Below are 14,429 nucleotides of genomic sequence, written 5' to 3'. Positions count from 1 at the left end.
CCCTCTCTCCCTCCCACCCTCTCTCTCTCTCAAAATAGTTTTGAAAATAATAACTATTTGCAGTTATAAATATTCTAGGGAACAGATAAGTTAAAATTAAAATAACAACTGCAGTATCAGTTTTTAATACCTGAATGTTGATCTTTCATTAGCCAAGTTGACTTCACATCGGTTGGGTCATCAGAAGATATGTACCTTAGTGGTACATCCCATTTGTACCTTTAGAAAAAAAAACATTCATTATAAGAACATAAAAATTTTTTTTATATGGTTGCTATAAAGATTATGAAATATTTAGTTAATTATTTATGTAATGAATAAATAATATAATTAGCAAATTCTTATGTAATACTTCACATTTTTTTAAATTTTATCTGCAAACTTTACCACCAAGACAGTTGTCTAGGTTTTTTTTTTTTTTCGGTACAACATAAAACATCTCAAAATGTTTAATATTGACAAATAAGTGAAATTGATAAAAAAATCTGGATCACACAACTTTCACTAGCCCTCCTGATATTAAGTTGAAAATTATCATTGCTCATTTCAGAACTTAATTATTCATGAAGGTAATATCTACTTCTTCATACTATTATCCCATATATTGGTAAGTGAAAGTATAAAAGATATTAGTAAAAAAACCAGACTACGGATTACGGATATAACCCATCCTTGAAAAGATATTCAGTTGGTTGAGATAAGCTTTATTAGACGAAACAAATAGAAAACTCAAATCAGGAGTGGAGGTGGTTCACAAAAGGTTCTAATTACCAAATAATTGGCCTGAAGCCTTCGATGGGTAGGGAAACACTGTGTTAAATAATTAAAAACAGATTTCTTGATAGAGCATTAAATGGCAGTTCCCACACAAGGTTAATGAATGACGAATAAAAAAGATTCAAACAAATTATGTATTATTTGCTAAGATTTGATCTTATTTAATTATTTTGATAAAAATAATAATTATTGTAATAGTCTGAATCTTACTTATAAGGTGATGTATCAGCATCATAGACAAAATGCTTGCTAAGTAAGAAGCGGCTTTGTGAAACTGTCAATTTCTCTCCAACGCAGTGATCAATAGTAATAACTGGAAATCCCATCTGATGGGTCCAAGTATCGATAAATGAAGTTACCTTAAAACTGACATTTTCTTCTATCTCTTGCCATAAATTTTGTGTTACAGCACTTTTATACTTGTATCTATAACAATAAGACAAATAAACAATATTTCAAAGCATAAATATTGTTCATTTTAACAGTATCTTTCATAAAAAAAAAACTACAAAGGTTCATACAATAGCTAGAATATCACAAACAATAAATTGATAAATTAATTATTTCTATAACATAAACAACAAATAAAATTAATTATTACTTTAGATTACTACTTTACTTTAAATATAATCATAATAATTACTTGAAAACTTGCTATCAAAATGCAACTTATAAATATTACACAGCAATAATGATTTACTTTTCTAAATAACTCTTCACTCCCAACCGAAATCCTTCTGGAGATAGATTTTCAAGCATCCGAATTAAACAGCATCCCTGGAAGTTTGACAATAAATAGAAAAATAATTGATTTTTAAATTTAATAAGAAGCATAAATTAATAATTTATGATTTTCTTACTTTTTCATACGAAATTGAATCAAATATTTCTCTGATTTCAGCACAAGTATTTACCGACTGAACTATCGGATGCGATCCGAGTGCTGCATCCATTTGAAGGGCTGAAAGCATATACCTCAGCACGACCCAGTCCTACAGTATCAAAAGTTAGTGAGTAATGATCAAATGATGAGAAAATACAAATCAGAGCTAACAATTGTAATTATATAACCTATGATAATCTGCCAAGAAGACAACAGTTTAATGAATTATGGTTTAAACAAAAGATAATGAGCTGTAATGCAATTGGGAAAGATTGGACGGTCTCATTTGAATCAGATGTCTCAATTATTCCTTTTCTCTCTGTTAGTTAATCATAAAATTTTGTATATTAAGTATTTATTCATTGTTTGTTTTGTTTTTTTCGAGATAACATTACATCAGGTATTATTTCATTGATAATATAAAAAATGTTGAAAGGAGATATATAACAAACATAATTGTTGGCAAACTACACTCTGAAACAAGACCAAAACCAATATGGAAACACCATATACCAGTACATATCTATTAAATTGTCAAGCTCTAGAAAAATGTAATCATCTAACTATTTCTCAATTTTTTAATAACTCAATGAGTCTCCTTAGGCCAAATGGTGTCTAAAGTAAAAAAGTTTTACAGTTTTTGTTGGATACAGCACGCACCTTACACAGTGAAAATAACAAATGGATTGAGGGTGTTTTACCAAAAATGATTTGTTTTTGTTAGAACTGGCAAATCACAAAGGTTATATTTCATCACATTGTGAGGCCTCAACTTTAGCAACACGTACAAAATTATAGGAGCTTGGTTGGGATGTGATGTAACTTCCACTGTATAGCTTCCGACCATGCACCATTTGATTATTATTTATTTAAAACTTTATAGAACTTTTTAAATAATAAAAATTTCAACAATAATGACCTCAAATTGTACTTGGTTGAGTTTCTTGCTGATAAGGACTAGGAGATCTATGAAGTTACCAGAAAGATGGCAAAAGATTATCGAAAAAAAATGTAAGATACTTAACTGAATAAAAATAATTTTTTTTTTTAGAGGAAAAAATTGAGTTTTATTTCACACTAAAAACCAACACTACTTTTTTACTAACTTAAAGTATTAGTAAAGATTAAAATACATACCCTAATTATTAAAATATATATTAAATAGAAATAAAAGAACAATCTTTTCCGCTTACTGGAACACCAGCAAAAAAATCACACTTAAAGAAGGCTCAATCTCCAAGAAGAAAGTGTAAGCATATAGTACACAACATTAAGATCTACACATTTGGCACTTGCTACAGATGAATGGTACAAAAAGAAAGTGACAATTATTGTTATCCACTGTTAATGGGTTCCAGAGAGGTTAACATGGCAGATGTTAGACCTCTGTAGGTTATTACCTTTAATCCAAAGTATTTTTGTCATAAAAAGAAACAAACTAAAGATAGTTAAAATGAAAGAAAATGTAAATATCAGCAACAAAGGTAGATCATAAAAATTTATAGAAATAGTGTGAGATAATCTTTAAATTCAACTTTTGTTCTAGTATTGTTATCAGATATTTATTCAGGCATATACTGTTAATAAGTAGTTACTATACAACTAAATTTAATGGAAAGATTCAAAACAATTTATTCACACTCAATGGATAAAATTTAAAAATATACTATCTTAAACTTGCGTCAATTACATTATGAAAATTCTTTAGCTGATCGAAACAAATGTTTATTTGTCAAAAGTTCTAAAACAATACTAACTAAGCACAAAGAGTGGATGCATCACTAGCCCTTGCCTAAATGCCCTTTGATTTAAACCCAAAATGCAACACTTGAAGGGTCGGGCAAAAATTCAGATCAAAACCGATACCAACGATATACCAACCAATCCAAATAATCCATGCACACACTTAAGCATGAGGAAATTTGTGATAGTTTGGCAAATGTGTAGCTGCACCTTTAGAAGACTACACAAATTAAGTTGATCAGCATTTTATGTTTAAGCTATGTATTACATGAAAACAGGCAGATTTCAAATTACTACAAAACACATACATGGTACCATTCGGGAAATAATTGGATACCAGAAACAACGGACATGTAAGTAGCAAATCCCTCCTTGAGCCAAAGGTTGTCCCACCACTCGATGCTCACTGAAATAGAAAATGGAGTTCAGTTTCCTCAACACTACTTCCTGATTATTACCAATTCAAAGCAGTTATAATCACCTAAATCGCCAAACCACATGTGGGATATCTCATGGCATATTGTACTAACAGCAGACAAAATGTCGTCACAAGTGCTTTCCTCATTTATAATAAGTAAATCTTCCCTAAATGTTATCATGCCCCAATTCTCCATTCCACCAATGTTCGAATTAGGTAAAGCAATCAGATCTGAAAATGATTATCATAAAGGCATCCATAAAAATTGTTAAAAAAAAAAAGTAATTTGTTACAATATATGACCTATACTTCTTAAAATATTATAAGTGCGTAAAGATCAAAAACTTTGAGTAAAAATACAATGTTTTTAATAAACATATTTATTGTATCCTTGGATGTTTTGGGGATACTGAGTCCTCCCTCTTCAGCATAATATAATTCAATGATGATTTTAAAAATAGGAAATCAACAATTTTATACAATTCGTTAGTTTTATTTATAGTAATAAAAAGAGAAAACAATAAATAAATAAAAGAGTATTTTACAATTATATTGTCCATACTTAATATGTTAACTTTGTCAGCATAATAATAAATTTTAATTTTTACAAGAAAATGATGTTACTTCATTAATGATTTAGAGCAGTAAGGAAGTTTAACACTTAGAATGGATCATCCTATTAAGTGCGTTCTGGGGAACTATAATTTCATCGGGAACTATAAATGGAATACGACTGTTAAAGGAACAGAGAATTACGACTAGGGAAATCCAACATCATCCCGAAGACTGAAGCCCAGACTGCTGCATCATCCTTTTATAAATTCTATATTTATCTATTCTATTATAGGCATTACTACGATTTTATTTATTTTTCACAAATGAATTTTTTTCCCATTAGAATTCAATTATTTACTTAATTATTTTATTAAGTCTATAAAAGTCATTGTTTTTGTTACTAACTTTTATTTTTCTCTTTTCTTAAGAATTATTATTTTTATGTATTTATTTTATTACATTTTTTATCAATATATATTTTTGTAATCATCATTATTATTCACAATTGTTCAATATTTATAATGTTGTAAATAGTTATGGGTGTCTTTAGCACAAGACTATACTGCCCTCATAATCAATTGTTGTACCAAAAAAATAAATAAATAAATAAAAATCTTACTGATATATATATCAACCATGTAAGGCCCACGAGGCCAATCTGGTATTGAACAAAAGAATAATTGAAATTGATATCATAAAATATATTACATGGATGATTATGGGATCTATTGTTTATTATGGAGGTTTTATGTTGTTTCAACAATTAACTCTTTCACAGTGTAATGAAATTACGAATTCTGGTCCAAAAAATGTCTAGTATTTTCATGTCCAGAAATAATTTGGCATGTAGTAAAACAAGTATTATATATTATATACCTTACATAATTACATAATACCTTATATAATTACTAACAAATTAGTCCATGTATGATATATTTTAAATCGTTATCATCACTGGCATATAGGATTGCGAGTTACTGTTATTACTACTATACATATTGGATAGCAAAAATACAATTTAATATAATTCATAAAACCATTCTTAGAACTGATAAAGCACTAAACTCGGGTACAAAGGATTGTGTGATCGGTTTCAAAGTTGATGGCATAGTGAATTCAAAACTAAACCACGTCTCCTTCTTGAGTTAAAATAATCTTTAAAAACAGAGGAAGCAAAGAATCTAGCCTTAGTCTTAGAAATCTTTGGTAGACTAAACAGTTTGAACGCCTTTCCCTGCCTGTGTGTGGCACGAGGCAAGTTGAATGCTACTTGACACTCTGCCCGTGGACATCTCAGGATAAACTCTCAATGGGTTAAAAGCTCCATAATATACAATAGAAACCAAACATCCATAAAGTAACAAAATGCATAACAATCACAACCATGAAATAAGTTCTCATGATGACAATATTTTAGATACAGAAAGAACTAAAATAAAAACAAAAATTAAATAAAACTTATTAATACGAGGGTGGTTTGAAAAGTTCTCGGAATGTACTAGAAAGAAGTTTCTTACCAGTTCTTCTGTTGTCCACCTGGGAAAATTTTCAGCTTGGGGAAAAGATGAAAGTCTGATGGTGCCAAATCATAATAAGGTGGATGTGGCAACAATTCATACCTCAGTTCATGAAGTTTTGCCATGGCAATAGCACTGGTGTGCAGGCGGGTGTTGTCCTGATGGAAGATGACTTTTTTCCTTGCCAAACCAAGCCTTTTTTCACGCATCTGTTCCTGTAGTTTGTAGTAATTAGTAGTAGTTCGTAGTTAGTAGTTATTAGTTCCTGTAGTAGTCCTGTAGTTAGTCTAGGAGGTTTGCGTAGTATTGCCCCGTAATTGTTTGGCCAGTAGGAAGATAATCTATCACCAGAATGACTTTTACATCCCAGAAAACTGAGGCCATGATCTTTTCGGCCGAACGTACTGACTTTACTTTCTTTGGTGGTGGTGACTCAGCATGTTTTCACTGCTTTGGCTGCTGTTTTGTCTCTGGTGTATACTAGTGGACCTAATTTTCATCTGTAGTCACAAACCGGCGCAAAAAATCTGCTGAAAATGGGCCAGCCAGATTTTGTTCGGACATCACTACCACTCACACCACGTGTTCACTCACAAAGGATATATGGTTATTGCGGGGGAACCTTGTAGCCCTAGCACTGATTCCCAGAACTTTTCAAACCACCCTCATAAAAAACAAAAAATCTAAAAGAAACTGACCATAATAGAAGACCTCAAGTTCATTCCTGATATTTGGAATTCTACTGGTACAGGTACCGGTATTTGGTAGGGGGGAACAAGTCTGGTAAGTAGGCCTAGTGGTTCTTTTTGCCAACCCTTGGCGGCTACCTGAGTTTGCGCAGCATACTAACCAAGGTGGGAGTGTCAAGTTCATTCTTCGGGACCGCCAAAAAATGAATGTTTAACTGTCCCACAACGTTCCGAACCGAGCGCACTGAGACTTGTGCCCTAACCCTCACGGTCGTCACAAAAAAAAAACTCTAAAAGAAACTGAATATAATAGAAGACTTCAAGTTAATTCCTGATATCTGGAATTCTATCTTATAAGAACAGTAATTGAGTTCCCCCACTCTAAATAGTTGTTTAACTATTTATTGTTAACCAATGTTTTGCCCCACTTTGCATGGCTTCAGTAAGGCTGTCAGATGTCAAACGGATTCGTTATCTCTTCTTCAGTCTGACAGCCCTGACGAAGTCCTGCAAAGTGGGACAAAACATTGGTTAACAATAAATAGTTTTCTTTTACTATTTTGATACCTTTATTTACCGCCACCTGGACTATCTTCCTACAGTAAAATTTATTATTTTTATACTATTTTTAAAATCAACTGTGAATTATATCATGCGAAGAGGAGAGGCACAAGATCCCCGAAACCTCCAAGAATATAATAAATATATGTATTAAAAACATTGTATATTTATTGTAAGTTATTGAGCTTTAGACTATTATAAATTTTAAATTAAGTAATTAAGGAACTAGCTTGAACTGAAGAACTTACACTGGCTAGGACTAGTATATACTTCTATAATGCTACTAACCAAATTTATTAATCAATAAATTATCCACTTACAGGACAGCTATAAGTTACGGAATCATTCCCTCCCGAAAGGAGGTTTCTGGAGAGTCAAACAAACCTGCTCAAACAGTTTCCCACAATGTTAAATCTGTATCTTAAATATTGTTCTATATACATAGCACAGTCAAATATATTAATCAGTAACAATTATTTACACAATGTTATATTCTATAAATTAATTATATATTATTATATCAGTAAATAACAAATAAAAACATTGTGCAGTGCATCTCACAAATCCCACCATACATAAGTCCCCAAGTTTTGTATGGATAATGTTGAAGGTATTGCTATATTTGAAGGAAAAAGTTTATAAGGTTGAGTAGACTCGACACAGGTGTGTCATGTGGTGAGGATGTACGGTGATGACATCCCAAATAAGTTCCTGTCCGAGCAATTACATGGAAAGAGAAGAATAGGGAGGCTGGACATGAGATAGACGGACGCTGTATCAACGGATACAGTCCTTCTGGGAACCCGAAACTGGAGAGTTGCAGAAGACAGAATGACCTGGCAGAAGCTACTACAGGAGCCCCAGGCTCGGTAACAGGCTGTCGTGCCAATTATGGGGATGATGATGAAGGAAAAAAACCTAAAGACCAGAGAATGTGAAAATGATGAACAACAAATTTTTATTTTTCTGTTGCTATAAAATACTTATTTTAGGGTTTCTCAAAGTTGAAATAACAAATATAAATTTTATTTCTGCCAAGAATACAACAGTTTAACAAAAGATAATGAAGATCGATAAAATTCCTGATGTAATGCAATAAGGAAAGATCGAGTGGCCTTTGGATGTCAGTGTTTTTCTTTTTTCTCCTCTAATTATCCATTAAATGCTATAATATTTCATGTTTATCTATTGTTTATTACTTCTAACAATGGGTAACCTTTAATTTTTTCCAAATAAAGCAAATTAAAGGTACAATAGATTTTTAAAAATTCCTCATTTAAGCACTGTTAGACCATTTTCAAAAGGTATGATCCCATCGAAAACTAAAATTAGAAAATTTTTTACTGGCAATACTTTCCCTCAACGTACATTCCATATAGAGGTAAATGAAAGTAAAAATAGATGGTATACCCACTTGTGAGAATGCAAAGTAAAACAATATAGTTTACTGTATTCTTGTTAGTAAATACAGTATATATAAGTATTTTAAATTGACCTTTGTATGCATTTCAATAATCGTTCAAATAATTATTTAAAAAGTTATGAGAGATAGCGCGCAATGGAAGGTACCCGACTACTATAGCAAGTTTTATTATTATTATTGGATTATTCTGGTATTCAGGTTTATTTTTTGTTTTTAATTAAATAATTTTTTTTTAAACATTTTTAGCTTTTCAAGCAGTGCCATTTTAAAATTTAATCTATTTACTTTGACCGGAATGAAGAAAATGTGAATAGAAAAAACATAAATTTGAATGAGGTTGGCTGTGATGTGATGTGTATGGGAATCTATAACAAAGCTTTAATATTATTCTTATTATGAGGGAGACAGACCATAGAGGTCTAAGTCCTCGCGTGATGTATTAGGAAACACAACGCACGTTTCATGACATGGTTTTTTCGTATGGTGGGTTCGTCACTCCCAGGCCTATTTTTTGTGAGTGCCACCCTTTGGCTAACAGGCCTCACAAATGCCCGGGGGAGGTAGTGAGTGAGTTTTGTATTATTTTATTCTTGAAAAAGCCCGGGTAGGACCAGGACTCGATCTGACAGCTTTTGGGTTGGTAGACTGGCACGTTGCCACGCTATTACCGCTGACCCCTTTATATACTTTATATAAAGCTTAAATATACTTTATACTATCTTTATTACAATATATAGTAATAATCATTATACTAAAATGTTTAGGTTTAAAGTAATGAGACCATTCAATTTATTATAATATTAAATTCTATGCTATCGGGGCATTTCATATGAAATGTCCATTTTTATAATTTCAGAAACCTAACCCTTTGGCCTGCTAAGACCAATAAAATAATTTCTTGCTTTATCTTCACTAGTCCGTTAGAGACTTTATTTATTTATACTAGTTTTTTTTATTTCAAAATTTTATTATCCATAATCTATAATATTATGATTATCCATAGAAAATTGAGCAAAATACTTTAAAAAGATGAAAGCCATATCTTAGCTAAAATTTGTCTAATTTAAACATTTTTTTTCTTTATTTTGTAGAAATTTCGATTGCCTTCTAAATGCTTACATAAAAATGCCATTTTACACAGGCTACAGGATGCTATAATAAGCACATAGTTTTATACATAATATGTAAATAATAGCTAAGTTTCCTAAAGTAGATGAAAACATTAACGCAAACCTAGTTTTTGAAGAGGATATGGAACGTCAAAGTAGTCAGTAAAAAAATCCAAGATCGCTGCTGCAAAATCTCTAGCTTTCACCACTGAATTTAATATTTCAGGTCTGGAATACACAGCTACAGAAACCTTATGCTTAGTCAGAACAGGTTCTGTATAAGTAAATTCTCCAAGAATCAATGCAACAAGATAAGGAGGCATAGGTGGTGTAACTTTAAAGTGTACAGTGTTAACACCTGGTTTAGGATAGTTCAATGTTTCTTTCTGAAATAAAATTTAAGATTACTTCATTGTACTTAATACATATAATAAATATATCAACATTACCGTACATCACGACAAGTATTACATAAAGCATTCAACTTTCGATTAGTTTCATAAGCTATTTTTATAGCAAATTTAGCTCTAAAACTTGGCTCATCAAAACAGGGAAATGCACATCTCGCATAAGTGGCTTCGAAATATGATAACATGCAGATGCTGAAAATTTTACATTATTAGATAAGTCATATTTAGGATATATTCACCAGCAGTAGACACTTTAGATTTAATTTATAAAAAATAAGGCTTGGGAACAAACTAATTTAGTTTGAAGAACGATGATTGACAGTGTGTAATAATAAAAGGAAGATGGTCTTAGTGCAGTCAAAGAAAAAAATTCAAATAACATTTCGCTCCATATTGCAGGGCTTCATCAGGGCTAAAAAAGATACCAACACTTGAATGAGGTAAAAAAAGTAAGCAAATAGATAACAAAAATAAAATTTAACAAAGATGTGGCTTATGATGATAATTTCTGTTAAAATGAACAATGTAAATAAAGATAATAAAAAAAGATGATCAATGAATCGTAAAATTAAATAAGAATAAAAAAGTTTATATATAATTAATGAAAAATAACATGTCATAATAAAATATAAAAATACATTACACACTAAAAGATGGAAAAAGGAGGGGAATAAGAGTAAAATCGATTAATTAATTTTACTCTTATTCACTTTTTATAGAAATTATCATAATCAGCCAGACACCTTTTTTAAGTTATATTTTTTTTGTCTATTTGCTTACTTTTTTACCTCATTTAAGTGTTTGTATCTTTTTTAGATCTGATGAAGCCCTGCAATATGGTGCAAAACGTTGGCTCAAATGAAATAGTTTTATGACTATTTGAGTTTTTTTCTTTCACTGCACCCAGACCAACTACCTTTTATTAATTTAGTTTTTCTTTGAAAGGTTCACTTGTGCTGAGTTTTTTTTTTTTTTAGAAAGGTTTTGGCGATACAGGAGGTCTTTGCTAGGCTATTTTAGCCATTGATAGAAAATAAGATAAGGAGGTAAGTTTGAATACTTTTTACTGGATGTAGGAACTATTTCTTCTCCTACGGAAGTTTAAATTTCTACATCAAAAAGATAGCTATTATCGATTCATCAAAAAGCAAATTTTTCCAGTAGCAGACGCATCCAGTTATGACTAACATAAATATTTGATACTTTGAAAAAGGATTCAAATCAAGATGATAATTTCAGGTAATGAGGAATGAAAAAACATCATAAAAGTAAAATAAAACTCAAACATCTTTCTTAAAGTGCCTACAACTGGTGCTTCAATCCCATAGATTTATCAAAACTTATAGTATCAAATGAAATACCAACCTTTCCTCATTATTGGCATTAACATAGGTTGACTTATATAAACCTAATGTTCCTGTACCAAGTTTACCTTTAAAACTCAAACTAAGTACATATAAACCTTCTTCTAAAAGAGAAGCAAGTTTTATCACCCAATAATGGTTTTTAGTGTAAGCAAAAGTAGTTTCGATTGGAATTTCTCGATCATTTTTCAAAAGTTTTGTAGCTTTTATAGATAGATTTGTTTGATGTAACAGAATATACATTGTTGGTTCACAAACTTTTACATCAATTACTATATTTCCATTATATGTCCCTTCTACTAAATCTGGATGAATAAATAGATAATAGTGTTGAGGAAGCACATCTTTAGGAAGGCGACATTCTTCCCAGGGTCCTCCAGTTTCTAGAAATGATAATGGTAATGACTCCTCTGACATCTGAAATCATTTTGAACTACATAAGTATAAGTATTAATAAATACTCTATTTCTTTAGAGATGGAAAAATAAAAAATGTGCATTGTTATGAACAAAACATATAAATATTAATTAGAATAAAAAATCTCAGATGGTTAATTATTTCAAATAAACAAAATTAGAACTACTTTCAAGGCCATTTTGCCATTAGTAATTTGGCCATTTTGTAAATTAGGCAACCAAGTCCTTTCATACTATTTTAATGAGAATAAGACCTAGCTGACATCAAAGACCATTAAATTGTACATAAACATACAGAGTTCAATCAAAATTCTTAGAGCCATTTTTAAAAAACTTGAAAAAATTGAATCTATAAAGTAACAACTATGGTAAGTCTATTTTATTTAAAAAGTTGCAGGCACACCTCAGTCATAAACTTAATGCTTTAAATATGTTACTTCAGTTTCGTATGGCTTTTAGATAGGCTGACCACACACACAAACACACATACATATTGACTCGATTTGAAGGTTTGTCTTCCTTCAGTAGGCAGTAATGTCAGAGCTTGCAGAAGTAGGAACTGCAATTTTCCTACGTATATAAGATGATTCTGATCAAGACAAATTGTAATATTTTGAACCTGCTACAAATGCCTTACACTCTTCTAAGGAGATGTAGAATCCTATATGATTTGGTTAGCCTTTATAGAATCATCAATAACATGGAGTTTGGTTTCTAAAGGTTTGTCAGGTAGAAGGCATTTTTAAATGCTAATGGAAATTGTACAATTCATAGGAAGAAAATTGAGACAAAAAATCTGCCAAAGCATTCCTGATGAAGGTCGAAAGATCAGCACAAATAAATAAGTTTTGCTGACCGCGCTCCTGACCATATTTTCTTTATATTAATCTATGGTAACAACTATAAACACCTCAATAGAAAGTTTAAACTTCTATTCTTTTGAGATCCCTGTCCAGGAAATTGAGAACATTGAGCCTCAATTTGTAAGCCATGGTTGAAACTTGAGGGATAAGCTAAGTTCAATCTGTGGATGTAGAGCTTAAAATGAAAGGAATGGCACTTAAACCTCAGCTGAATTCAACAGGTTGGTATTAGGCTATACCGATGAGAAATCTGTCATAATCTGTTGCTCTTCTCTGTTGAGCTTACTTGGGCCTTCTTGGTTTCTCAACTTCCTTCATCCTCTCATTCTCATCTCATCCCCTCTGCTTGTTATTGATGTGAATTTATTCAATCATCACATAATTATTAAAAAATAAAAATAAAAGCTCAACTCTTCTTTTATTTAAAAGTGTGGGTATCGTGTTGGACAAAGGAGAGTTGCGGTCTCTGAGGTACTCTCATCTGTAAAGCCGAGGACACCATCAAATATCTTGGATGTACATTCTCGGGAGAGCTAGTATTTGGTGGTGAAGAGGTGGTGACAAAATTAAATAATAACCTCGATAAGTTGGTGAGCTCATGCCTCCTCAAACCGAAACAAAAGATCAACGTTGTCAACCAATACTTGTTCCCGGGCCTTTTTTACCCTCTCCAGACTACTCCCCTTACAAAGATACGTCCTGCGGTATTGGAGGGCATTGATACCAATATCCGCAGGAGTATCAAGGCCATCATTGGGCTCCCCGCTAACACCTCGTTGGCGATGCTGTACGCACCCAGGAGATATCGAGGACTGGGTCTGAACCGCTGTCAATGGGAAGCTCCACTACAGCATTGGTCCATTGCCCAGCGACTATCGAATATTCCGGATGCCCTATTCCAGTCTATATTCAGTTACGAAACCGAAATCGCGGCATGTGCTGATAGACTTGGGGTGGATAGGGGCAACTAAAGTGTGAGAGCTCTACGACAGTCGTTACGTGAGAAGTCTTTCGAAGAATGGGCCAGTTGCAGATGGCAGGGTATCGGGGTTTGCCATTTCAAAGAGACCCCAAAAGCAAATAGATATGTATGTGACAAGCAGGTACTCTCGGGGTCAGAATGGGCGAACGCCCTGAAACTTAATATCAACTACGTACCCCTGCGTGGAGTCCCAGGAGACAGTGGACAGCAAGGAGAAGTTGGGTTCCTCTGTTGCAAATGCGGCAGAGAGTCTGAAACACCAGCTCATGTGCTGGGAAAATGCCCCAACAACTCCCTCCTTATAACACACCGGCACCACAGGGTCAAAGAAGAATTGATGAAGTTCCTTGAAAGAAAAGACTTCACCTGCTTCGAGGAGGTCTATTGTATTGATACCGACAGATCCGTAAGATATGCCGATATTGTCGCGTTTAAAAAAGTCGGAGACATGGCTCTTGTCTTGAATCCGACGGTAAGATTTGAAAGTAATGACCTCTAAGGTGGAGTGGAAAGGGAAAAAAAGAAAATATTTGAAAAATGCGTCCCTTTCCTTAAGGAAAAATTCTGCGAGACCTTCGGAGAGAGAGAGTTCACCTGAGAGGCCTCTGGTTTGGATCTCGCAGAACAATACCAGATAGAACAAGGAGCTTCTTAGAAGGCCTAGGTGTTAGCATTGGGGATATTGTGATCTTGGCGGAAAATATTATTTTGGACTCCCT

At 32.5% G+C, this 14,429-nt stretch overlaps 1 protein-coding gene across 3 annotated transcripts in view; it reads right to left on the bottom strand.

The window, feature by feature from the left end:
* Window positions 1–14,429, bottom strand: part of LOC106688880 (glutamyl aminopeptidase) — a 35,340-nt gene that overhangs the window by 15,961 nt on the left and 4,950 nt on the right. For all 3 annotated transcript variants that reach the window (XM_014433572.2, XM_067052751.1, XM_014433573.3), the window contains exons 2-10: window positions 11,451–11,866; window positions 10,130–10,277; window positions 9,800–10,061; window positions 3,885–4,052; window positions 3,712–3,809; window positions 1,638–1,769; window positions 1,478–1,554; window positions 988–1,203; window positions 131–219 (exon numbers count right to left, since the gene is read on the bottom strand). In XM_014433572.2, coding sequence (XP_014289058.1) covers window positions 131–219; window positions 988–1,203; window positions 1,478–1,554; window positions 1,638–1,769; window positions 3,712–3,809; window positions 3,885–4,052; window positions 9,800–10,061; window positions 10,130–10,277; window positions 11,451–11,866 — 1,606 coding nt within the window. The remainder of the gene's footprint in view (window positions 1–130; window positions 220–987; window positions 1,204–1,477; window positions 1,555–1,637; window positions 1,770–3,711; window positions 3,810–3,884; window positions 4,053–9,799; window positions 10,062–10,129; window positions 10,278–11,450; window positions 11,867–14,429) is intronic.

The sequence above is a fragment of the Halyomorpha halys genome, unplaced genomic scaffold (assembly GCF_000696795.3).
Source record: "Halyomorpha halys isolate HHAL.00 unplaced genomic scaffold, Hhal_1.1 Scaffold1225.1, whole genome shotgun sequence".
Lineage (NCBI taxonomy): Eukaryota > Metazoa > Arthropoda > Insecta > Hemiptera > Pentatomidae > Halyomorpha > Halyomorpha halys.
The sequence above is the reverse complement of the archived record's forward strand: the minus strand, read 5'-3'. Positions and strand labels throughout refer to the sequence as shown.